General features: G+C 37.3%; 7 protein-coding genes and 1 pseudogene across 13 annotated transcripts in view; 4 read left to right on the forward strand and 4 right to left on the reverse strand.

The window, feature by feature from the left end:
• The window catches only part of LOC104717196, a 3,546-nt gene extending 612 nt beyond the window's left edge, over window positions 1–2,934 (forward strand). Inside the window, exons 2-11 of one of the 2 annotated variants that reach the window (XM_010434731.1) lie at window positions 434–880; window positions 979–1,077; window positions 1,165–1,265; window positions 1,338–1,409; window positions 1,504–1,594; window positions 1,763–1,843; window positions 1,955–2,017; window positions 2,099–2,221; window positions 2,316–2,354; window positions 2,454–2,934. In XM_010434731.1, the coding sequence (XP_010433033.1) occupies window positions 491–880; window positions 979–1,077; window positions 1,165–1,265; window positions 1,338–1,409; window positions 1,504–1,594; window positions 1,763–1,843; window positions 1,955–2,017; window positions 2,099–2,221; window positions 2,316–2,354; window positions 2,454–2,597 (1,203 nt within the window). In that variant the 5' untranslated portion in view covers window positions 434–490 and the 3' untranslated portion in view covers window positions 2,598–2,934. The remainder of the gene's footprint in view (window positions 1–433; window positions 881–978; window positions 1,078–1,164; window positions 1,266–1,337; window positions 1,410–1,503; window positions 1,595–1,762; window positions 1,844–1,954; window positions 2,018–2,098; window positions 2,222–2,315; window positions 2,355–2,453) is intronic. The other variant, XM_010434732.1, reaches the window with a different exon arrangement.
• On the forward strand, window positions 3,269–3,703 carry LOC104720059. Its single transcript, XM_010438029.1, has one exon. The coding sequence runs from the start codon at window positions 3,305–3,307 to the stop codon at window positions 3,701–3,703; it is 399 nt and encodes a 132-aa protein (XP_010436331.1). The 5' UTR covers window positions 3,269–3,304.
• LOC104720060 (aspartyl protease UND-like) lies at window positions 4,108–5,436 on the reverse strand. Its single transcript, XM_010438030.1, has one exon. The coding sequence runs from the start codon at window positions 5,434–5,436 to the stop codon at window positions 4,108–4,110; it is 1,329 nt and encodes a 442-aa protein (XP_010436332.1).
• LOC104720062 lies at window positions 7,698–9,005 on the forward strand (annotated as a pseudogene).
• Window positions 9,067–9,776, reverse strand: LOC104717197 (subtilisin-like protease SBT2.6). The gene is made up of 2 exons (XM_010434733.2): window positions 9,773–9,776; window positions 9,067–9,644 (listed from the first exon to the last, which is right to left on the reverse strand). Exon 2 carries the CDS (start codon window positions 9,550–9,552, stop codon window positions 9,235–9,237), a length of 318 nt encoding a protein of 105 aa, XP_010433035.1. The 5' UTR covers window positions 9,553–9,644; window positions 9,773–9,776; the 3' UTR covers window positions 9,067–9,234.
• On the reverse strand, window positions 9,850–14,589 carry LOC104717198 (subtilisin-like protease SBT2.6). 6 transcript variants are annotated; one of them, XM_010434738.2, is made up of 11 exons: window positions 14,308–14,589; window positions 13,418–13,626; window positions 13,185–13,329; window positions 12,702–13,099; window positions 12,395–12,490; window positions 12,238–12,310; window positions 11,726–12,011; window positions 11,270–11,595; window positions 10,917–11,184; window positions 10,547–10,828; window positions 9,850–10,418 (listed from the first exon to the last, which is right to left on the reverse strand). In XM_010434738.2, exons 2-11 carry the CDS (start codon window positions 13,582–13,584, stop codon window positions 10,009–10,011), a joined length of 2,451 nt encoding a protein of 816 aa, XP_010433040.1. In that variant the 5' UTR covers window positions 13,585–13,626; window positions 14,308–14,589; the 3' UTR covers window positions 9,850–10,008. The 6 variants fall into 6 exon arrangements, with proteins under 6 accessions (XP_010433040.1, XP_010433037.1, XP_010433038.1 ...); XM_010434735.2 differs by having other exon boundaries at window positions 13,418–13,631; XM_010434736.2 differs by having other exon boundaries at window positions 13,418–13,631; window positions 14,236–14,314.
• Window positions 18,660–19,885, reverse strand: LOC104717199. The gene is made up of 2 exons (XM_019231291.1): window positions 19,484–19,885; window positions 18,660–18,939 (listed from the first exon to the last, which is right to left on the reverse strand). The coding sequence occupies exon 1, from the start codon at window positions 19,792–19,794 to the stop codon at window positions 19,522–19,524; it is 273 nt and encodes a 90-aa protein (XP_019086836.1). The 5' UTR covers window positions 19,795–19,885; the 3' UTR covers window positions 18,660–18,939; window positions 19,484–19,521.
• Window positions 20,251–22,404, forward strand: LOC104717200 (folate synthesis bifunctional protein, mitochondrial). Its single transcript, XM_010434741.2, has 2 exons — window positions 20,251–20,476; window positions 20,692–22,404. Exons 1-2 carry the CDS (start codon window positions 20,293–20,295, stop codon window positions 22,155–22,157), a joined length of 1,650 nt encoding a protein of 549 aa, XP_010433043.1. The 5' UTR covers window positions 20,251–20,292; the 3' UTR covers window positions 22,158–22,404.

Raw genomic sequence — 25,143 nt, forward strand, 5'->3', positions numbered from 1 at the left:
TTTTTTTTTTTTTTTTTTTTTTTTTTTTTTTTTTTTTGGCGATGAGATATTATTCGTTTAGGAAGAGATCGGAATGTGTTTCGGAATATAACTCGAATTCTGAAATTGAACACAACTGTAATGGTCTCGATTTCGTTTCGTTTTGTTCTACTCTCTCGTCTTCTCCCTTTTTTTAATTTATTTTCCGGGAAATCAGATGATTTTTTCCGGGAAAAAAATTCGAAAGCATTGATCTCGTGAAGCACTTCGTTGACCCGAATCAATGCGTGTTAACAGTGTAACGTGTTTTTCTAATTAGCTTTTTAGGAACTGTAGTAGCTACCTGGTTTGACTTTTCTCCTGTGGTTGTTGGACTAATCTTGATTCTTTTATATGTCTTGTTCGATTGAATATTCTTCATTCTTGTTTCTAATGCTGTGTATCTCTTTACAAGGTTTTTTTGAATCCTCTCCTTACATCTAGTTCAGGCGGCTCTTCTGTAATTGATGAGATGAAGGCAGTTAAAAGGTGGAGTGTAGGGAACTTAACTGATATGGCGTCTTTGCCTGGAACTCGATACCGTGCTCCTCCTGGGAGAAGACGAGTATGGATCATTATGGTGTTATCGCTGATCAGCATGTTCTTTATCGTCGCTTACATGTATCCTCATCACAGTAAACGTGCTTGTAATTATATGATTTCGTCAAGAGGATGTAAAGCTTTAGCTGATTGGCTTCCACCTTCTCTGAGGGAATACACAGATGATGAGATTGCAGCTCGCGTTGTCATTAGAGATATTTTGAGTTCACCTCCTGTTATTAGAAAGAATTCTAAAATTGCCTTCATGTTCTTAACTCCTGGTACATTGCCTTTTGAGAGGTTATGGGACAGATTTTTCCAGGTAAAATAACTTTGAAGACAGCAGCTAGTTTACTTGATTAATAGGCCTCCTTATGTTCTTGGCTGATGGTTTTAAATTTTGGTCCCTCCTCCTCTCAGGGCCATGAAGGGAAGTTCTCTGTTTATATCCATGCATCAAAGGAAAGGCCAGTTCACTACAGTAGTTACTTTGTCAACCGCGAAATTCGTAGTGATGAGGTTTGCCTCCCTTTCTTATCCTTTTCTGATGCATATCTTTGTAGATTCATTAACATGACAAACTTATGTGTATTTTTCCATCTGCAGGTGGTGTGGGGGAGAATATCAATGGTTGATGCAGAGAGACGGTTGTTAGCTAATGCTCTTAGAGACCCTTCAAACCAGCAATTTGTTTTGCTCTCTGATAGGTGATTTGTTGATTTCTTGCTTCCCTTCTCATTGATGATCCCTCTGAATTTTCCTAACACTTTTTTTTGCAGTTGTATACCACTTCGAAGTTTTGAATACATGTACAATTACCTCATGTACAGCAATGTCAGCTATGTTGACTGGTAAAAGTCATGTTTTCATCGGATTGACAAATTCACTCTTCTTTCCCAACTTCTTTTTAACTCTTACAAATATGATCACCTTCGACCTCTTCAGCTTTGACGATCCAGGTCAACATGGATCAGGCAGGCATATGAATCACATGTTGCCTGAAATTCCAAAGAAGTATTTTCGAAAGGGTGCACAGGTAAACAGTTTTCATTGATCTAGTAATAATGCTCAACCAACCTGATGCATTGAATAACAAAACGCTTAGGAATATAAGGAATTGGTTCTGTTTCAGTGCTTGTATATCCTTGTTCGTATTTATGAACCCAAATTTAAGTTTTGACCCCCAAATTACTTTGTCATGCAGTGGTTCACCATGAAGCGACAACATGCTGTAGCAACTATGGCAGACAGTCTTTACTACTCTAAATTCCGGGATTACTGCGGGGTGCGTATCAGCAAAACCCCTAAAATAGATGTAATATACCTTACAAAAGGCAGAACATCTATGGAAAGAAACCATTAATTAACAACAAGGCCTACGTTTTGTTTTCTTCAGCCAGGCATAGAGAACAACAAGAACTGCATAGCTGATGAACACTATCTGCCAACATTCTTTCATGTAAGAACTCATTGTCAACTCAAAAAGGAAAAAAGGAATATCTCCTATTCTCTCTTCATCTCTTATATATATCGGTTGCAGATGCTCGATCCCACTGGCATTTCTAACTGGACTGTAACAAAAGTTGATTGGTCTGAAAGAAAGTGGCATCCCAAAACATATATGCCTGAGGATATCACACACGAGTTACTAACCAACCTCACGGTAACCAAACACTACCCACTATGCATCAGTTTCTTCCATAGCTTTGATTAAGAATAAGACTAAGTCTTACATTCTGTTTTGTTTACATCTGCAGTCTACTGACACAGTTGTGCATGTCACAAGTGTTGGGATGGTACGCGCTTATAAAACCAGTTTTTCTATCATAAGTTCAGCTCTGATCTTTTATAATAAATTTTATACAAAACAAACACCTTTCATTTGGCTAATATAGGGTGAAGAAATATGGATGCCTTGTATATGGAACGGAATCAAAAGACCTTGCTACTTGTTTGGAAGAAAATTTCACCCGGATACACTCGATAAACTCTTGGATCTCTTCTCAAATTACACAAGAACGGTCACTTGGAATTTGTGATTAAAAGGTTATTTTCTTCTAGACACACTCACATTCTTTGACCAATGTTCGATTCCCCACACACATGAATCCCAAATTGCCTTTGGAGCTGTAACACTAGAAGTCTAGAAGCTTTAGGAGGTATGAGATGTCTTCTCATAATATGATTCATTTGATTGGAAGGAGACGTTGGTTTTATTCTTCATTACTCTGTTTTTTTTGGCTATATATCTCACTTGTTACTTTTTTACTGTTGTAAAAAGGAGAATTTTAGACTGGTTGCATTTTTTTCTTTCTTTTGGATCGATTTTGTTTTGTGTTCAGAATGTTGAACAAACAAAAGTTATACAGGTTTATAGAGTTTTTTTGCACGTATATATATGTTCTTTGGTTTTGACCAAAAACATCATAAATAAAAAACATACTGACCAACATTGTCTTTGTTAGTAACTAGTAAGCACGGCCACGGATATACTTATCACAAACCAAAATATTTTGGTAAAACAGTTTTTGAACTGGTAAAGAAATCTATCCAAATATAACAATTAATTTTTGTTGTTAAGACTTAAAACTTGGTATCCCAATTGAAATAGGACTTTGTAATTACTCTTTTGCTCGATATAAATAAACGCGTAAACTTGTGATCTATTTGACAAAAAAAAACTTGTGATCTCTGTCTAGCTCAGAAAAAGAAGACCTAGTTGACCCTTATCTCCAAGCCACCATCAATGTCCACTCGATTGGGAAAAACCAGCTTATTCTTCTTCTTCATCATCGTCTTCCTGGTCTTGCATTTTGTGGGAGCTTCTGAGGCTCGCAATCTTCAGCCACGCATCATCATTCCTGAACAAATCCAAATAAACCATAATCAAATTGAGGAATATGACCCACTCAAGGAGGATGCCAAGTTAGCATATTTTGGTGACCTAGTCAAAGATAATGCCAGATCGGCATACTATGCTTACTTGCATACCAAGCGTCTAAACACATTCGGCACCAATTGGCAATGGAGGATTGATGTCCTTTTGCTTCTTGCTATTTTCTCTTTATTCTTTACCGATTTATGTTTTAGGGTTTTCTTTTGCATCGCAAGCAAATATTCTTCTAGGTTTTCTAAATATGTCTGATACTTGAGATTTGTTTTGTACAATAATTCATTCAACGTTGTTCCAAGCTTTTTACTTCTGATTCGTGTACTACACAATTTTTATTTGTTAAATCGACCTGTTATGTAATTTGTTTTTTCTTCAGTACAACCGTAGGTCGTATAAGGTAACTTTTACGATATGAATTTATTGGTTAACAATTTAATATAAAAACCCTAATCTGCAACTACTCTTCTTTGAGACAGATGACCACACAGAAACAATGAAAATCTAACAACTAACAATCGTATACTATTTTCACATAAACAATGAAATTGACATTTCTCAAAAAAAAAAAAATTAAATCTACAATATTTTGCACATATATTTTCATGATTATTTAAATAAAAATAATTAATTGAAAATAGATGATATTAATTTGTAAATCAGTAATCAAAGAGGACTCCACAATCAATTCTCTCAAAAGAAATCTTCTTTGCTTGGAGATCATACCCGATGTTATAATTTTGTTGAGCCGTCGCACCAATGCTGTTCATATTACCCGTGCTCGGGGTCACGGCTAAGCAAAAAAGATTTGGTGCAACCTTCATGAATACACTCTTCACATCTAAAGACAACTCTGCTCCATCTGATAAATGAAACGTTACAATCGGGAATCCGGACTCGACCAAATCTCGCTCATAGTCTCCATTGTAGCACTCCACTTTAAACATGCCTTCTTGATTCACATCTGCTGTTGTAAACCGTCCATCAAATACTTCTTCAATTTTGTTCTTCAATGGCTCATACGCTTCTTTTACTAGGCTTGTTAATGAATTTCCGGTGTCAATTATTGTACCGCCTAAACCGGTCTGGTAGTTACGTTGGAATACCCCCGGGTCGATCGGGAGCATTGTTCCATCCATGCTGATTGCTTCGATTGTAACGTAATAGAAACCATTTTCGATCTCTAAAGGTGTTGTGTCTCCCAAAATATTGGCACCATCATCTCCTAGGACTAAGACATTATGAGGGTAAGAAGGATCGTCTAAGCTTCCAAAGCAGTATGAGAATTTTGTACCGAATCTATGAACCAACGAGAATTCACCATATCCTAAACCGAGAATGCCTGTTCCTACTAGTGGATCACCGTAATTGTTATGGCCACAACCAAAAACTACGTTAGGTAAGGAAGCTGATGAAGACTCATCGTAGATTGTATTAAACACCAGCGTATCTTTAGCTAGTATGCCTTTACTCCCTGTATCATCCATGTATCTCATGGAGTAATCGCATGATCTGGTCTTTGAATTGAATCTTAAGCTAGGCATGGAGTATTCAGATGTTCTGCAAGATTGGTTACGGTGAGTGTAAGATCTAGAAGGCTCAAATATAGGAAGACTCTGGTCATAACAATTGATGCAAGGTTGACACTGTAGCCATAAAAGATCACTGCCGGTGTCCATGTGGAGAAGTTGCGTGACTGGTGGGCTACCTATTGATATGTTGACCAAGAAAGCTTGTGGGATGATAGGGACGTTAGGGGAAAGGTGTGCGATGATATCTCCAGTTGCCTTGGCTTTTGAGTACTCTAGACGTGCAACGGAGGCTTCCTCGATACGGGAGACATATGGTGGTTCTTGGGAAGAATGTATTTGGCGGGAGTGAACGAGATTGAGAACAAGGGTTGGTGATGCTGACGAGAGAACTACAGAGGTAGAGAAACAGAGGATGATGAGATCATAGACGAGAGGGGTTGTAAAGAAAATCGCCATTTTTTTTGCTTACGTAAAACACTTAACATACGCCATGGATATATAAGTAACGAAGAAACTGTTAATAAGTTTGAAACAAAGTAGCTAGGACCCTTAAAAGAAGATGCAATAACATGTACCTGTTAGAGTTTTAGGTGCAAAAGAATCTTTACATTTTCTTAAGTGAGCAATAAGTGTTGAGGTGGGAAGAGGAACTACTGGCAAGAATTATTTATTTAGTTTACTAAAACCTATGTGATATCCTTGATCGTGATATGTTTGGTATACTTTTCTTTGAAAATATAGAAGAAATAAAACAATGAAAAAAAAGAAGTTAATCCAATCATGATCATATAGTACTCTTTTCGTGAAATACATGAACGAAATCTTGTTGCCTAAAATATGATCATCAGATCTAGTAGTTGGTATGTGTTGAAGTTATGTTCGTAGAAACTAAAAACAATGAATCATGCAAGAAAATAAACCTTGCACACGAGAAAGAAGTTAACACACAAAGAGCATTCATGATCGTGATACGTTTATATATGTTATATTCTTTGAGAAAATCAAAGTAAATCCATGATCGTATTACTTTTTCGTTTGTGTTCCTCTTTTTATTGAAAACATATATAGTATATATTTGAATCCAGACTAAAAACGTGTATCCATGATATTATTCCTCTTTTTGTTGAAATTATATATGTAACTTGTGTTTGAAGATATGTTGGTATCCGAAAGGAATGGAGAAAATATGTATCAATAAGCTTTTTGAGCCTTTTTCTAATTCCTTGCGTGACAATTTTAGACTTTTAGTCATGGCGTTTTAATCATCAATCATCTTAACCTCTTTTTTTTTCTTTTCGATTTTTGACTTCGATTTCATTAGGGTTTAAGGGATTCAGTCCAATTGTTAATCCACACAAGAGTATATATATATAACGCAAATACTACATACTTTTAAAAATTTATCCTAGTAGGAAAAGGAAGTTACAACATATATATATTAGAAAAAGTACACATGGGATTTCTATCTCAGAAAAACAAACCCTGATCTTCAACAATGTCCACTCGATTGGGAAAATTCGGTTTCTTTTTCATCGTCTTCCTCGTCTTACTTTTTGTGGGAACTTCACAGGCTCGCATAGGTGGGACATTCATCATTGGTGAACATGTCCAAACAGTTATAAATCATGATGACCAGATTGAGGAATATTGTCCAGCCAACGAGGATACCAAATCGGCATGTTATGTTGAACCAATCAACGAGAATACCAAATCATATTATGGTGACCCAATCAACGAGAATGCCGAATCAGCATATTATGCTTACATCAACACTAAGCGTCTAAACCCATATGTCACCAAATTGATATATAGGATTGGTCTTTTTATAATTATGTTAGGTTATCGAAATCTGTTTAGGTTTCCAAAATATGTCTGGTACGTACTTTTTTTTGTTTTTGTTTTTGTTTTTGGTAAAAGTCTATCTACTTGAGATTTATTTTTTTGATGGATTATTTTTTTCAATGTTGTTCCAAGCTTTATACGAATTATCTGAGCAGTCGAGTTGTTGATGCATGGCAACGTGATATTCAGTAAAACTTTTCTATTGTGTAGGTATGAGATAGATAATGTGTGAATGCATTTATACCTCAACCTAAAATAATTTTTTTTTTTTAAACCTAATCTGCCCCTACTCTCCTTTAAGATGGCATAAGACTAGACATGCGGAATAGATCTGGTCAGGATGAATTATAATAGTTTGAGAACAAGAAGACCCAAAGAAGATGATTAAAAATATATTTTCTTTTTAAAAGTTTTAGGTGCAAATTAAGGAATATTTACCTTTTCTTAGTTACAGTACTGAGCATGAAGTGCTGAGGTTTAAAGAGGAACTGATGGCAAGAATTGTTTGTTTAGTTTACAAAAATCCCAATGTGATATTCATGATCGTGATTCGTTGATTACTCTTCTCTGAAAATATATCTAGAAAGAAAAAATAAAGTTGATACATGATCGTCGTGGTACTCTTTTTGTCGAAAACATATATATTTGAATCTAGACTAAACACGTGAGTGATACATGGACGTTATCTTTTCTATTGCGTAGAATATAATCAGATTGGTATGTGTTAAAGCTATGTTAGTAAAATCAATGAATCATGCAAGAAAATAAACCTTACATACGAAAAAGAAGTTCACACAAAGAGTCAATTTGTCATATTGTTCTTTCGACTCACATTAAAAGGATTGGAACTAAAACCACATTTTGGGATTTATCAAATGACTTTCTCTCTAACATTACGTATTCGTGCTGCCCTTCTGACCACTCTATTCGCTCTCATGTGCCCAAAGCAATGCACCTCGCACCCCGGACTTACGCTAAGACTATTACACACAAAAGCAATCAAAACCCAAGAACCACCGAAAACAAAAGCCAGTTACCTGCATCCCAAGTCAATCCCCGTTTCTCGCCTAGATAACTTGAGGACCACGGAGACAGTTGATGTCGTCTCACATGTCACTCCTATTTCGAATCCAGCAGCATTTCTTGCAAATATCTCTATCGGCGATCCACCGGTCCCGCAACTCTTACTCATAGACACAGGTAGTGACCTAACTTGGGTCCAATGTCTTCCCTGCAAATGCTACCCTCAAACCATTCCTTTTTTCCACCCTTCAAGATCTTCTACTTACCGTAATGCTTCTTGTGAATCCGCACCACACGCCATGCCCCAAATCTTTCATGACGAAAAGACTGGAAACTGCCAATATCACCTACGCTACCGCGACTCTTCGAACACCAGAGGCGTTTTAGCTGAAGAAAAGCTCACATTTCAAACATCTGACGACGGTTTAATCTCTAAACCAAACATTGTTATCGGCTGCGGACAATAGAACTCCGGTTTCACTCAATACAGCGGCGTGCTAGGTTTAGGTCCCGGTACATTCTCCATAGTAACCCGCAATTTTGACTCCAAATTCTCATACTGCTTTGGCAACGTAGGCGATCCAACTTACCCTCACAACATTTTAATCCTCGGAAATGGCGCCAAGATCGAAGGCGACCCAACGCCTTTACAGATATTCCAAGACCGTTACTACCTTGACCTCCAAGCAATCTCTTTAGGAGATAAACTTCTCGATATCGAACCCGGCGTTTTCAAGAGATATGGCTCCCAAGGAGGCACGGTCATCGAGACAGGCTGCTCACCAACTATTCTAGCCAGGGAAGCTTACGAAACTCTCTCTGAAGAAATCGATTTTTTCCTAGGAGAAGTTCTCAGGCGCGTTCAAGGTTGGGAGCAGTACACGAATCCATGCTACGAAGGGAATCTTAAACTTGACCTCTACGGATTTCCCGTCGTCACGTTCCATTTTGCCGGCGGCGCTGAGCTGGCGTTAGACGTTGAGAGCTTGTTCGTTAGCAGTGACAGTGGAGACAGATTTTGCTTGGCTATGAATATGAACTCCTTTGATGATATGAGCGTTATTGGTGCCATGGCTCAACAGAGTTATAATGTTGGTTATGATCTTCGAACCATGAATGTTTATTTCCAGAGGACTGATTGTGAGCTTCTTGATTCTTAACATTGCAATGTTTAGTAACTGTATTGGTAGTTAACAGAGCTATATATATATATGTATATCATTTAATCATATTATTACTATTATTATCTCATAAATTGAGTTTTTAAAAAGACAAACAAAAATAAACTAATTATACAAACTGTGTTATTCTTTTATACTCAAGACACAAAACTACCTTATTATTACTGCATATTACAAAAATAATATTACAAAATCTCATATTTTTTCTTCATCTCTTTTGTCCCATAGCAACCACTGGGAGAGTCACTTTATGCCCTCGGCTTCCTTTCAATGTAACCTCTCCGAAGCTGTAAGCTCCGGTCACTGATCTCACTGTTAGAGTCACCGAGAAGGTTCTAGAAGCGCCCGCTCTTACTGTCATTGCAGGAGGACTCACTTCTATGGCGATTGCTGGCTCCATCCTCGATGTGATTGTGTATGTTTCTTCTTCATCTGCAACATTTGTTACTCTTCTCGTCACGGTTTGTGTTCTCACGAGATGAGATATGGCTATGGATGGCGTGTTGAAGTTTGAAGGATGAACCATTTTGAAATTGCAGGGAGTGTTTGTGAAGTTTGTTATCTCGTGAGCATCAATACCAGGTGTCGTGCACAAGAACCCTATATAGTCCTCATAACCTAAAAAAAATCCAAACGTCATTAAGGTATGGCTATATAAACAAACCGAATAAAACGAACGAGTGTCCGATATTGAAGAGGAAATAAATAAAACCGTGGTTTATGTCAATTGAGTAAAGAGAATTTACCTGCATCAAANGCAATGTTTAGTAACTGTATTGGTAGTTAACAGAGCTATATATATATATGTATATCATTTAATCATATTATTACTATTATTATCTCATAAATTGAGTTTTTAAAAAGACAAACAAAAATAAACTAATTATACAAACTGTGTTATTCTTTTATACTCAAGACACAAAACTACCTTATTATTACTGCATATTACAAAAATAATATTACAAAATCTCATATTTTTTCTTCATCTCTTTTGTCCCATAGCAACCACTGGGAGAGTCACTTTATGCCCTCGGCTTCCTTTCAATGTAACCTCTCCGAAGCTGTAAGCTCCGGTCACTGATCTCACTGTTAGAGTCACCGAGAAGGTTCTAGAAGCGCCCGCTCTTACTGTCATTGCAGGAGGACTCACTTCTATGGCGATTGCTGGCTCCATCCTCGATGTGATTGTGTATGTTTCTTCTTCATCTGCAACATTTGTTACTCTTCTCGTCACGGTTTGTGTTCTCACGAGATGAGATATGGCTATGGATGGCGTGTTGAAGTTTGAAGGATGAACCATTTTGAAATTGCAGGGAGTGTTTGTGAAGTTTGTTATCTCGTGAGCATCAATACCAGGTGTCGTGCACAAGAACCCTATATAGTCCTCATAACCTAAAAAAAATCCAAACGTCATTAAGGTATGGCTATATAAACAAACCGAATAAAACGAACGAGTGTCCGATATTGAAGAGGAAATAAATAAAACCGTGGTTTATGTCAATTGAGTAAAGAGAATTTACCTGCATCAAAGATGAGACCAGGGTCTAGAGCAGCGCTTGGATTGACATGACCACTTCCATAATCAAATGGAGTTGCTTTAACTAGCGTTATTGTCTCTGTTTCAGAATATTGCTGTGCTTGGAGAGGCCTTCCTGCTCGATCTATGACTGTTGAAGTCGTCATCAAAGCTGATTTGATGGCAGCTGGACTCCATAGAGGATGCTTCTGTTTCACCAGAGCAGCTATACCCGCAATATGTGGTGCAGCCATGCTTGTGCCAGATATTAGTGCAAATCCTTCCCCTGCTCAATAGTCAAAAACCTAACCATTTAGTTTCTCGCTATAAAGTAGTTAAGAATAAATTCTGGCACGAGTTGAGGATTAGCTTACCAACATAATTAGCCTCGTCTGTTCCATTTTCAGACCAGGCAGACCATATTAAAGAGCCTGGAGCAAGAATATCTGGTTTCAGAAGATCAGCATCTTGAAAGCTGAAATCTTTAGTGTTGGGTCCTCTAGCTGAGAACAGAGCTACTTCAGGTGCGGATTTGTGAAGAATGGGTTCCAAACCGTCTCCGATGCTTCCTTCAGCTTTAAACTCCTTTACCCTCCCCATCCAATCTCTTGACGTCGAGACATTGTAGTAATCAATCAAATCCTAGAGAAGAAAAAATGGCATTCCAAGTTGAGGAAAAGATGAGGAAGGGGATAAATTTATAGTGAACGCAACGAAACTGTATTACCATTGACTTAGAGACATCAGTAATCAGAATCCCCGGAATGCAAGAGGGAACAGGATCAAACTTTGTTCCTGGAGAAACATTTTCGACAACAAGAACGAAACCAGCGGCGCCTAGATGCTTGGCAGTTTCAGCAACTTTCTTGATGGAAGCTGAACCAGCAACAAAGTTGAAAGAATATCCACAGAGCAGAATGTTTCCTTCTACCAATTTTTTGTTCAAAACTTCTGGCTTCTGGCAATCCGACGGATTGTATTTCATACCAGAAGAACCAAGCAGAACATCATTTGCAGAGACCATCTTGTACGAACGATGAGGTCGAGTTGAAGCTGCACAAACACATAATTATTCATCAAAAAACAGTATAAAAGAAACGCAGAATGAACTAACGTTCTGTTCCTTAATAAGATATTAGTGTGGGGATCTATATATACAGAACAGAGAAAGGACAAAACTTACGGGATAATCCCATTCCAGCCAGCATTTTTCCATTTCCAAGGGTCAGATGATTTTTGTATCTGCGATCATCAATTGCAGCAGCAACAGTAGTTATCCAAGGGCTGTATGAAACCAGAGTTTTCGGAAAGGGACCTCCGTTTCCAGCAGCTTGAGCAACAAAAACACCAGCTTTTACAGCCCCAAGAAGTGTAGCATCAAATGGATTTAAGAATGTTGTCTTCGTAGTAGCTGGAGGACTGTTTGGACCAACCGAGAGACTTAAAATATCTACTCCATCATGAACAGCCTGCTCAGAAAAGCATATATCTTTAAATGATGAAATTTACTTCTTGACCAGTAGTAAATATTAGAGATTCATGGAAGAGATTATTGCACTTATGAACTTCTCAGAACAGAACAAAAAAGCAGAGCTTTGAAGAAGGTAGAATAAATCCAGCAGGAGAAATCATTATTTCATATATTTAGTAAAATTTGGTCTATCCAATTTAGTAGTTTGCTAAGTTCTTGCTCACCTGGTCAATGGCAGCAACCACATCAGCCACAAAGCCTCCAAAAAGCCGGTAGAGAGCTTTGTAAACAGCAATCCTGAAACAAGATAGCTTTTAGTTTAAAAGAAAGAAACAGAAATGTCTTTAAAGCCACCAGTTTCTGGATTGATTATCTATCTACCTTGCACGAGGAGCCATCCCGCTTGCTTTTCCAAACTCATAGCCGTGCATCCTCACTGTTATACCATTATTCCCAGCGGCAATAGCTGCTGTGTGACTGAAAGGCCATTTTTTCGTTAGATCAAAAAGAAGCATACGAATCAAAATACAGAGGAATAAGCAGTTCTAAGTAATGTGAGTGTGAAACGTGAATTAATCATATTCTGTGAATGTAAGGCTTGTTCTTAACCCTATCCTAAAACTAATTTCCACTGAAGCTTTCATAAAATCCAATGTTGTATATTGCTACAAAAATAAACGAAACAAACCTTCCATGTCCATCGCCATCCATTGGTGAAGCATAGTCAATATCCGGATTAAATGCACCAGCTGCTTTAGCAGCTTCAGCAAAATGCTGCGCTCCTATGATTTTCCCGTTGCAGAAACTCTTCCTAGTATGAGGATCGTCTTCGCATTTCCCTTTGTAACTAGGATGAGGGCCATAAGGTACTGATGTGTGGTGAGAAGCAAAACTTGGGTGATGAGGAAAAATCCCTGAGTCAATAAAGCCAATAACAATATCTTCTCCTGCTCTATCATAACCCCCACCAGTTGGCCAAACATCAGTTGGTAATCCCAAAAACTGTGGTGTATGTGTGGTGAGTTTCCTCACTTTCCAATCTCTGTCCACTGACTTCACACCAGGCGCGCGACGAAGCATTTCCGCCTACTAATATAGTGGAACAGTGTAAGGAGCTATAAATTAAACATGGAAAAGAAATCTGTAGAGACTGTCTCAAATCGGAGTTCACCTGATCAGGAGAAACATGAGCTGCAAATCCATTTATAAGGTGTTTATAGCTGTAAAGCTTTTTGTATGATCCTTCCTCAAAGAGCATTCCAAGAAGCATGTCATGTTTCCTCTCGAGGTGACGGGCGTATGATGTCACCAATTCACTGCCAAAAACAAGGCACAGATTTTTACTCTAGCAATCAGCAATTAGAAAGCATTTAATCAAGAAGAAGAAGAGAAAACACAAAGTACCTTGTCGTATCAATTTTCTCATCAGATTCCACAGCAGTCGCTTCAAAACCATTATCACCACCTTTGTAACTGATGATTGGTTCTCCTTCCATAGTCACAATGTAAATCTCTGCTGTCACAGAGAAGAAACATGTGAAAAAGACGAGAACTTTACACCAGACATCCATCTTGCTTCCCACGAAAGAAGCACCGCCTTAATTCGCTATAGACTACTCTGCAGCATCAAAATCCAATGAAAAAGTATTAGAGCATCCTTGAAAAACAACAATATCTATCCACAGCAACAATCACAAACCACCACATACAAATTCTAAAACAACAATGATATAGTTATGCTCTCTTTCAGAGTGACAAAAAGACTAAATTTCTAAATCTGACAACCGAAAATCAAATCTTCTCTGAGGCTTAAAAGCTTAAAGGTTTTACAAGGCCAGTCCCAAACTAACAACCAACATATAAAAACTTGGGAGACTTCAATCTCACTGTAGATTGGTAAACCAACCTTCTCTAGACAAAATCAACTGTTTGAAGAGACGACAGTAGCAGCAACAGTTACTGAGCAATCAGTGAGACAGAGAAAGACAAATAAAATAAAAATAAAAACAAATCTTGAAAAAATTGTAAACACACATCAAAATATTTAAGATAAAGAAGAATTAACCCACTTTCACAAATCATCCAAGCAAGGAATAAGCAAATATAACAAACCAACACAAAAAAAAAAAGTTTCTAAATTTACAAAGAGGATCCTCATAACTTGAAACTTGAATGGAATAAAGCCAAAAAGCAAAAAAAAAAACAAAAAGGGTAAAACTTACTTGGATTCACGAAACGAATCAAGAAGAAAAAAGCAAAAGCAAATTTGAGAAGGAGACGATGAGATTACTCACCACATAAATCAAAATGTGTAGATAGATATGAACAATCTGAACGGATTGATAAAAAGAGAAACTTTGATTCTCAAGTTTTGTTTTTTCCTTCTTTTTTTATTTTGTTGGGAAGAGAAAAAAAAAAGAGATCTTGCAAAAGAAAGATCAAAAAGAATGAATAAGAAAAAACAGAGATAAATGAGAGATTGATGAAGTGTAAGTGACAAGTTTTAAGTGAGAGACGAAGAGGGAGAGAGTGTCTGTGTATGAGTGTGTGGACTTTAGAGATTTATTAGGGCTTTTGTTTCTTTTTCTAATTACTTCTTTTTTAGAAAAAAATGTTAAGGCGACAATGAACCGTGGATAATGGAGACTCTCACACATATGTAACTTTTACAAGATTTATGTTTTTAATAATCTTTAAATTACTTTTGAAAGATTTATGTTACCACACAGAATACGAGGTTACTGTAGACTCTGTAGTATTATAATAGTACTGGCTATGAAAGTGAATCTGTATTGAGTATTTTTATTCCATAACTCTTTTCACGTTAATTAGTATTCCCACTATTTCATACATAATATAACATGTTTTGGAAGTTTTTTTTTATTTCATTTTTTCAATTTTTTAAGTAATTTTTTGATTACTTTTCTATTTTATATTATTTTTTTTATGCAGTTTTATTTATGATTGGTTAAACTTTTTTAAAGTGATTATTTCTTAATTTGTGTGCTTTCACTCAAAACATTTTATATTTTGAAACAGAAAAAATATGTTAAAATACAAAATAATAATAATAAATAGATAAATAATAAGATTAGTAGTATCCTAATCCTAGGTAACTTTTTGACGAATTGGGAAATAATTTTGGATAGAAATGCGCAAAAAGAGGTAGAAGAAGAAATAAAATACGTGAAAAGTCCAAGGAGGGAGAGAAAAAGATAGTTGACTAAATTGTGATGAAAGGTAAACAAAAAGTATTACAGCAACAAAAAGAAAGTTTTCAAATATTAATTTCATAATCTTTGAGGGGTACCTAATTCTAAAGTATTATTAAGAAAGAGAGAGCAATGATGTTTGATTAGAATCCATGTTTCAATCATAAAACGCGGCTTCCTCTCCAAAAAGCATTACGAACACAGTAATTTACCACTTGATTGGTGTTTCTTTTTTTGGGTTTACACAGCTCACTTTTTTTTTTTTTGGAGTAATAATGAAGATATATGTGTGATACTGTAGTACATTCTAAGATAATCCTCTAAATAATTCATTTTGAAACACTTCTGAGGCTCGATCACTCTGATTTTTGAACAACTCATGAAACACCGTAAGAAAAATATTTACCTGGCCCCAATTCCAAAATTCTTCTGCTCAAATTTATCACAGGCATCATATGTCTTTGGTCAAACTAAGAAATTAATGATTTCTCCATTAATATACATATATACAGATATTATTTTGATATTTCCACACGTAATTAAATGTTTATTGAATCATCCCAAAATATGCTTCTCTATAGTTTAGCTGCTAAAGTGTTGAATGGATGTGATATTTCGTACTCAAAAGTTCAAGTTACAATTAAAAATTATTGTGAACACGCGAGATTTAATTAGCTGCAGCCGGAAGTGAAAACAAAATAGTCACAGTTGAGAGAATGAATTAAAAAGATATTTTGTAACGTAGTTAAGTAATTGGAGTTGGAGGTATGTGTTCGTTTAAAGTTAACATCGAAAGGCACATGTGAAGGATTGTTCCCAGGTGATATGTCGTTTAGTCGAAACACATCATGTGTCATGTGACGCTTCTTCTTGTCCAAAATTTTGATTCCTCTTACACCAACCAAAATTAACCTCCCCCCAAAACTTATAAAATTATTTATGTTATCCTTTCCTTTGTGACATTAAGTTATATATTTGTATCAATATATACGTCAAGAGTCAAGATTCATTAGACCAAAAAATATATATATATACGTCAAGAGTCTATGTATATCCTCAGTAGTCATGCCACCAATTTAACCCGAACTTGCTATGGATTGGCGTTAGCAAGTGTGTGTACAGAGAGATGTAACAAAAGAAAAATATATATTAATTACTATAGACGTCCGTTTTAGGTTGTGGGTTTTATATGACTTTCCTCCATCACTTTATAAAAGAAAAATGAGCCATGCATGTTTCATTTTCGAGTAGAACTATTCTCATGAGAATAAAACGAGTTCTACATTGTGGAATACACAATTACAACGACATGAAAGTTACGTCTGGTTTGGTATTGCCAAACAAAAAACAAATATTATAGACACAAACTGTTTTGAAAGGGGTAATTATTTGTTTTACTTGCCCACTGATTATTGAGAATCCTTTGTTGTTGATCATTTTTAAAAAGTTACTTTAAATTTGTCTTTCGGTCAAAAGGGACAGCCTTTGTTATGTGCGAAATCGTGACAACTTACTTTTCGTGAGTCTATGTAACAAAATAACAAATCATTTTTTTATACTAAGTATTTATTAAATTTTAGGTGTAACGACAAAAATGCTATTGAATTTAGTATTTATGTCATCTATATATATACACTCATTATTAAATGGCCCTTTATTTATTTGTATTTATGCTCTTGCAACCTAACTGAGTATGAAGTATCATTAATGATAGGTTCAGCTATAGAACATTCATCTTCTATCATGTTCCTTCTTATCTTTCTTGTTGGGTTTATGGAATTTTATTTTGATGATTCTCATAAACGACTTTTGTTTCTTGAAATGACTTCCCTACAGAATAGAGTAACTCATTTTCTTTAATGTGCAATTATTTATAAACTTGATTGCAGTAAAAGGAGTATATATCTTAAGTCCGAGTTATCTCTTAATCACTATTGTGATGCCATCTACTATCAGTTAGCTATACGTTCTTTCATCTAGTATCATGATGAGAAATGAAAAGACGTCTTGGCTTTCCCGTGAAGATAATACTCCCAAAGGTGATCCCGACTAAACGTGTTTTGAGTATAAAACAACTATAGTAAAATTACTAAATCGAAACGTTCAATGATTACACAAATGCACCTCTATCATAATCATATTCATGTTCATGTATTGTGTTATTCTATATATATAGCTTCCTCATGTCAACCAACATTTTACTGTTTTCAAGTATATATTAAATCCTTACAACGAGAGGCATGTGAAGCACATCTTTTGTAAAGATAATTGTCGACCACGAATTCCTGCATAGCAGCAGCCAGCAAGCAAAGTAAAATGTTGGCCCATCCGGATTTGGATGTGGTTTTAGTTTTTAATTTGTGGACGTCTTGTTTTGTTTTGGCCCAATAATGACAGGTAAGAGAGTGTCACATTGTCACTGTTACTCCACTGTTTCTTTTCTTTTCTTTTTTTTCGTCTTTTTACCCGGGATATCCTACAAGGCTACAATACATCATTGGAAATGGAGATGATTCAACTCTCATTTGTTAATTTGTTGTTGGTAGGGTGTCAATCGGGCTGGCCCGCATATGTTTGAGCCCGGCCCGATCTGACCCGAAATATTTTCAAGCCTATATTTCAAAGTCCGAGCCTGGTCCTAACAAGGTTACAGGGCTTTTCGAGCTTTTTCGGGCTTATCTTACCGATCAAAAATTCAAACTTATAAGCCTTAAAAAGTAGTGTTTGAAGGTGCACTATAATCAAATCAATCAAAAATTTAATAACTCATCTATATTCACTACAACCAACTTAATTTAATAGAAAAAGTTATAAAACTAAATAAAATTTTGATACTTTAACCAAATAAACTAATATATAATTTATATAAAATATCATAGATAAACAACTTAAAGTATAAAGTATGGTTGTTAAGTAAATATGAAAACTAGGATTTGAGTTTAAAACTTTATTTACAATAAATTATTAATCAAATATTGCAATCAAACTAAAATGTTAACAAAAAGGTACAGATATATTTGTTAAAAGGCTTTTCGGGCTGGTTCGAGCCCGGTCGGGCTAAGCCCGAAAAACCCTATAGCCCAAACGGGCTGAGTCTGAAAGACCCGATTTTTTCTGGACATATATATTTAAGCCCGAACCCGGTGTTTTTCAGGACCGGGCCGGCCCAGCCCGCGGTCTTTAGTCCTAATTGACATGCCTATTTGTTGGATATAAAAGATAAGAATCTTTAAATTCATTGCCAATTTGTATTTTGATAGAAAACTATAATTGATCATATATAAATGACAAAAATATAAGTGTTCGATGTGAATGAATTCTCAAACAGCCTAATCACAAGTCCAAAGAACGACCCTGTCACAATAAGAAAGCAGTAGACTTTGATTTGAAGGAAATGACTATAGAACGATCAAGATTTACAGCACAAAAACACATGTTCGAACGGTATTCTGTTTCTGTTTTTGATCCAAGTATAGACCGAATCAATCAAATGTATGATAAAACAAATGCTGAATCCACAGCTTCACCGGAAACAAAAACAGTTTCATTGTTCATGGATATGATGTTTCAATTATTGACTATCGAGTGCAATTCAAAAGAAAGGCTTTTCCTTTAGGTCAACAATATCCAGGGGAAATTTCAAGTAAACAAAACAATAATAAGACACACATAATCTTGAGTCGTCACCATCGCAGAAAGATTTCACAGCAATCCCTGCATTCATAAACACAAGCACCATACATTAGAAGTTGAGACACTGATGCTTCATGACATCTATATAGAAAACTTCACATGTATAATTCAACCATCAACCCCCAAAGAACAATGAGTATCATCAATGTGATATGATACTCGAAGTGCCAAAGAGAGCCTACATTGATTAAAGCTAAACATAGTCACTGTGTCGCCACCAAACTAGACATGTCAACCAAACCATTTTGAAATCAGAGAGTAATTTGAAAAAGACTTCACCCATTTCCAGATTAGAAAAAAGTCCACAACTTTTGCTATTCATCAAACTCTTATAAGAACGAAAGATGAATCCTTTACAATGGAACAAAAGAGGCAAATTTGACTTTTGATGGAACGTTCAGATTACGAACTACACCCTACAAATGTACCCAATTCACAGATGCAAAACCCCAAATCATATAACCAAATCCCAATTCACGAAATAATACACATTTATCAATAAATAAATAAAAAAGGAAAAATCCAAAATTGGGAATTAACCAAAAGGATCGAATCGCAAAAATACCTAAAATCATCTCGAGATCGAAACGATTCCCTCTGAGATCAATGACCACCGTGCTCCTTAGCATGCTGCTGGTGCTCGAGATGGCGACGCTCATTAGGGAGAGCGACGAGGTAAGAGAAAGCCATACCTCCGAAGCAGACGTGAAGGAGAGGCTCGACGGAGCTGGTCTGAATGTATTTGTCATTGTAGTTATCGAGTCCTCTCCTCACAGAGGTCTTCACGGTCTCCATCGAAAACGTCGATTTGAAATAGCCTGGTAGCTCTGTCACCTTCTTCCCTTTGATTTCACTGTAAACCCTTCTCAACGCCATTGGATCCTTCTTCCTTCTTCGATCTGAGATTTGTTGTTTCAGCGACGAGAAATAAAAATGGTTCCTTTTTACCCTAATCCACGAATTGGGGATCGAGCAAATGGACTTTTCGAAGCTAAAAACAACAACACAGAAGGGCAAAAATGTCAAACAAAAAATCATCGTTGGTCTGATTCGGTTATCTAATCCGGTTTGGTTTGATTTTGCTTTGATTCATCGATTTATCTCCACTTCGAGGGGACTGGTTTCAATTTGATTTATTCGGTACCGTAGTGTTTTAATTTGGCTCGGAATGACTAAACCGGATCAATAACCGCTTCTTTGTTAAGTTGGTTTTCGGTTATTGGATTTGGATATACGGGTCGGGTCTAATCCGAGTCAGATTTTCGGATCCCGGTTGGTACTCGTTTCACTCGTCAACGTCTTCTTCCTCAGTGATTCAGCTCAATCATTATTAGATTGCATCTTTCCCTTTCTCTTTACTTTCTCTCTCCAATAATGGCTCGTTTGCTGTCACAAACCTTGTTCCACACCGGAAGATCCCTTCTCCGTCGCTTCTCAGAACCGCCTCCGGCGGTGATCGTGGCTGTGGCTCCGAGTCGCGTCTGCTTCCACCTATACTACTCGTCGAAATCTTACTCCCTCGTGTCTCCGTTTGGCTCACCTTTACTCACTCCTCCAGGTATCTGTAATTGAGCTATTCAGCTTCCTCTTCCCTTCATTGTCCATAAAAAGTTTGAATTTTTTGTTCTGATTGCTTCGGGAATCAAAGTCTCAGCTACTTCTTGAACGTTGGAAGCATGTGAAAGACTCAATTATTTGATTCCTCTGCTGATTTGGGTTTGCCATTTAGAAAAGTTTCTAAAAGATGTGTGATTTGTTACTTTGTTATCGCAGCGTTATGTAACTCAGCTTTCTCAACTTCGGCAACAACTGTGGAAGTTCAATCTACGGAGCATGAAGTTGTGATTGCTTTGGGAAGTAACATTGGAAACCGGATGAGTAACTTCAGAGAGGCTTTGAGATTGATGAAGCGTGGTGGCATTTGTGTAACGAGGCACAGTTGTTTGTACGAGACGGCTCCCGTTCATGTGACTGACCAACCCAGGTTTCTCAATGCTGCAGTGAGAGGTGTCACCAAGCTTGGACCTCATGAGCTGTTGAGTGTTCTCAAAACAATTGAGAGAGACATGGGACGTGTGGATGGTATACGGTATGGACCAAGACCACTTGACTTGGACATATTGTTCTACGGGAAGATGAGAATCTGTTCTGATAAACTGATCATACCCCATGAGAGACTCTGGGAAAGGTCATTTGTGTTGGCACCTTTGGTTGATTTGCTTGGATCAGCTGTTGATAATGATACTGTTGCGCATTGGCATTCACTCACTTCACATCCCGGTGGAATTTTCCGAGCGTGGGAGAGACTAGGTGGCGAGTCACAGATTGGAAAAGATGGTATACAAAGGGTTTTACCAATTGGAGATAAACTTTGGGATTTTTCTAACAAAACTCATGTGATGGGTATACTTAATATTACCCCTGACAGCTTTAGTGATGGAGGCCACTTTCAATCCATAGATTCTGCAGTTTCTCGTGTTCGCTCTATGATCTCCGAGGGTGCAGATATAGTTGATATTGGAGCACAGTCTACAAGACCAAACGCCTCGAGGATATCTAGTCAAGAAGAGTTAGATAGACTACTACCAGTTTTAGAGGCTGTCCGTGGTATGCCAGAGATGGAGGAAAAGCTCATATCGGTGGATACTTTCAACTCCGAGGTTGCTTCAGAAGCAATAAGCAACGGAGCTGACATTCTAAATGATGTATCTGCAGGAAGCTTAGACCCGAATATGCATAAGGTTGTTGCAGAATCTGGGGTTCCTTATATGGCCATGCACATGAGAGGAGATCCATGTACTATGCAGAACAAAGAGAATTTGCAGTACAATGATGTCTGCAAGGATGTTGCTTCTGAACTCTACTTGAGAGTAAGAGATGCAGAACTCTCTGGGATTCCTGCTTGGAGGGTTATGATTGATCCAGGGCTTGGCTTCTCCAAGAGTGTAGATCATAATCTAGATATTATTTTGGATCTGCCAAAAATCCGAGAAGAGATGGCTAAGAGAAGTATAGCAGTGTCTCATGCGCCTATACTCATAGGACCTTCAAGGAAGAGATTTTTGGGAGATATTTGTGCGCGTCCTGAGGCCACTGACAGAGATGCTGCTACTGTTGCAACTGTTACTGCAGGCCTTTTAGGAGGTGCCAATATCATTAGAGTTCATAATGTTAGACATAACGCAGACGCAGCAAAAGTATGCGACGCAATGTTGAGAAGAAGAAGGTCAAAAGGATGATTGGCGGATATAACCATAAGCCTAATTTAAGGTTATGTTCCAGGTTTATTCAGCAGTTTGCTAGTTAAGAATATAATGCCGAATGAGGCAATGTTTCTGCTTTGATCTTGTGTGGCTGGTGAATAGAGCAGATCTTCTGTATGATGATGGGTGATTGATGAAATAAACTTGCAAAATGGCGTGTGTATTTTAGAGATAGCTTGGTATTAGAAGTGCAATGAAAAATCCAACATTAATAAGGTCAAAAGATATTTGATTTACTCCTAAACTTTGGTCTTCCTCGTGACATAAAAATACAGCACAATAAGATTACACAACTTCTTCATCATCAGTCAAAGTCACTCTAATCCCAAGGGCTTTGCATCGGAGATATAGTAGGTTAAGAGACCGACCATTCATACCAAACCTGAATCCAGATATCAAAGGATCAATAATAGTTCTTTAGACAGAGAAATATTAGTGTGGAATCTTTATGGTTTCAACTTCTTTTTTACCTCCACAGGCTTCCTCAATGGGAAAAAAATTGGGAAAACTGCCAGAAGGAACATGGTATTATCTCGGTTTATGTAAGAGGCTCGATAGAAGAGAGCGAATCAACTGTTAAACACCATTTCCTTTTATAACATTAAGCCATTACCAGCTGAACATGTTTAGTGTTGCTGTTGTAGGCTCGATTCCATTGTGGACATCTTTATAAAGGAAGGAATCAAATAGCCCGCAAATCCTGGTTTTGTTGAGTTATGTATGATCCCAGCAGATTCAGTTTCAGATTACTGAAAAAATAGAGATAAAAAATCCCATTAACAAGCAAAAAAAACTAGAAAAACAAAAAAGCGTACCATGCACCAAAGCTGAGCCAGAGTCGATTGGTAGATTGAACTGAAGCTTCTTGTAGCGTTGGTTGTTGGATTTTATTGAGAAGTTTGGGTCAGTAAATGTGAAATCCTAATTAAGATATACATGCAATGAGAAGATGGACCAAAAGAACACCTGAAAAGAAATTATACATGCAATGAGATGAGATGGTATAAGAAACTTGGAAGCATATAAGTTTCAGATATTGAGAGAAACAGAACACAAAACCTTAACGTTGTATGAGTGAGGATCAAGTTTGGAGACAAGATCGGCCCACTCAATTGTCCCCCAAACCTCGCCTTCAGGGTTTCTCTTTAAGGAAATCTCAGCGCACCAAAGCTCCAACCTCTTAGTACCAGTGATAAGAAACTTGTGATGACGACTAGGATATCTCTTCTCCTAGATTCTAGGGAGATACACCTTCCAGAAGACCACAATGTTCCCACGAGAGTTGCTGGTCACTCTGCTGAAACCAAAATCGGTCCAGTAAAGCTTCCACGCGGTATTAACGTTCTCAACACACAATTTGCCATTTAAACCAAATTTACACCAGTGATAAACATCCAAACCCATTACCTTCTTCCAATCCAACTCATCTGGCTCACACCACATTAAACTCCCGCGAGTACCAGTACAATACAAGAGCCCCCCTACGGCACACCAGTCTCTTCTGTTTCCCCCCCTTAGAATCAATATTACCTCTTCTCCATATACCTTCACGCGGCAGGTAATAGATGGTTTGGTCATCCTCGTCCACCGCATAAATTTTGTCTTCCATCACCACAATTTTGTCGATCCTACTTGTGTTCCTGCGTATCTCCGGATCCTCAGGTAACGGCAAGGTGTCCCATGTTTGTGTCTTGGATCAAAAACCTCATGGACCGGATGCGGCGCCACCAGTGAGAGAGACAATCGAGGAGCAAGACATCCGAAGTGGGGTTTCCGTGTATGATTCCACCGATCACATAGATCCCATAACCTAACACCACGAAAGAGGATGATTCCGGAGGCTGATAAGGGTAGGATGGGATCGGTCTTAGCCTACGATTCACAGACTTGTTGTTGTCGTCATCATCTCCACGAGTACGGCGGAGAATGAACCAGCGTGGAGTTGAGTAAGGAGGTATGCTTCAGCAAACATACCAGTACTCGTCGGAACTATAACCCATAAGCTCACGCGTGCGGCAGAGATCAGGTGAAACCACGAGAGAGCGGAGGCTCTTGGAGGTTACAGACAAGACCGCTCTGTCAAATCTCGAGAGGCGGGACAAGCAGTTCAGAGCAACATCGTGTGGTACCAACGATAACCTAGACAGAGACAGAGACGTCTCCTTCTCCTTCTTCTGCCTTTTATTGTGCGGCCCGACCGGCGTAATTNCTCCTTACAGAAATTTCACAAGCAACACTTTTCTGGTTGATTGATTGATCTCCTTAATTCAGATTTCAGTGTGTTTGTTTTTTTTTTTGGTTATCGTGTAAAACAAGAAAGGTTTAAGACAAGAAGCTCTTTTATAACTGTTTTTCAGATCCTAGACCGACTTTGATTTAAAACAAACTTTAGTCTCGTACGTTCCTTTTACTAATCTCTTTGTGATTCTTTTTTACAATTCCCACCACGATATATATGGATTTCGTAAAACATAATCCTCCAAATTTATTAAGTATATCTTTTTGTATTTTGTAAGCTAGTATTATCATCATATTCATATATATCTTATTGCTATATTTTGTAAAAATCTGTTTGTAGAAAAATCATAATCAGCCATGGCATCACACATGTTAAATCCACTTGAAAATATTTACAGAATCTGCACCGTCCAACCACTACCAAGTAGAAAACTAATTTTACATGATTCAACTACTTCTCCCACATTATTAATTATCCTCTTATTTATACATTACACTACAAAAATATTTTTCATTCCTCATCTTTTCTTGACTTGAGAAATTTAAGGGTTCTCTTATTATATATTTTTCCATGGAAACCATCAAACACCTCCTTATCATCATTATGATCATCACCATCATCACCATTACATCCTCCACTTCACTTCCCACTCTCATGCCGGAGCAAAACCAAATCGCAACCAAAATTATAGACGCAATGATCTCAAGCGGCTCTTTCGAAGAT

Source organism: Camelina sativa, chromosome 10 (genome assembly GCF_000633955.1).
Source record: "Camelina sativa cultivar DH55 chromosome 10, Cs, whole genome shotgun sequence".
NCBI classification, from domain to species: domain Eukaryota; kingdom Viridiplantae; phylum Streptophyta; class Magnoliopsida; order Brassicales; family Brassicaceae; genus Camelina; species Camelina sativa.

Coding starts and splice junctions, on each gene's coding strand:
- LOC104720060 (XM_010438030.1), bottom strand. CDS start 5,436: ATGGCGATTTTCTTTACAACCCCTCTCGTCTATGATCTCATCATCCTC.
- LOC104720059 (XM_010438029.1), top strand. CDS start 3,305: ATGTCCACTCGATTGGGAAAAACCAGCTTATTCTTCTTCTTCATCATC.
- LOC104717199 (XM_019231291.1), bottom strand. CDS start 19,794: ATGGCGTTGAGAAGGGTTTACAGTGAAATCAAAGGGAAGAAGGTGACA.
- LOC104717197 (XM_010434733.2), bottom strand. CDS start 9,552: ATGGTTCATCCTTCAAACTTCAACACGCCATCCATAGCCATATCTCAT.
- LOC104717198 (XM_010434738.2), bottom strand. CDS start 13,584: ATGGATGTCTGGTGTAAAGTTCTCGTCTTTTTCACATGTTTCTTCTCT. Junction 12,491..12,701: donor GATGGCGATGGACATGGAAG/GTTTGTTTCGTT, acceptor ATGGCCTTTCAG/TCACACAGCAGCTATTGCCG. Junction 11,185..11,269: donor CTGATGTCTCTAAGTCAATG/GTAATACAGTTT, acceptor TTTCTTCTCTAG/GATTTGATTGATTACTACAA.
- LOC104717200 (XM_010434741.2), top strand. CDS start 20,293: ATGGCTCGTTTGCTGTCACAAACCTTGTTCCACACCGGAAGATCCCTT. Junction 20,477..20,691: donor ACCTTTACTCACTCCTCCAG/GTATCTGTAATT, acceptor TTGTTATCGCAG/CGTTATGTAACTCAGCTTTC.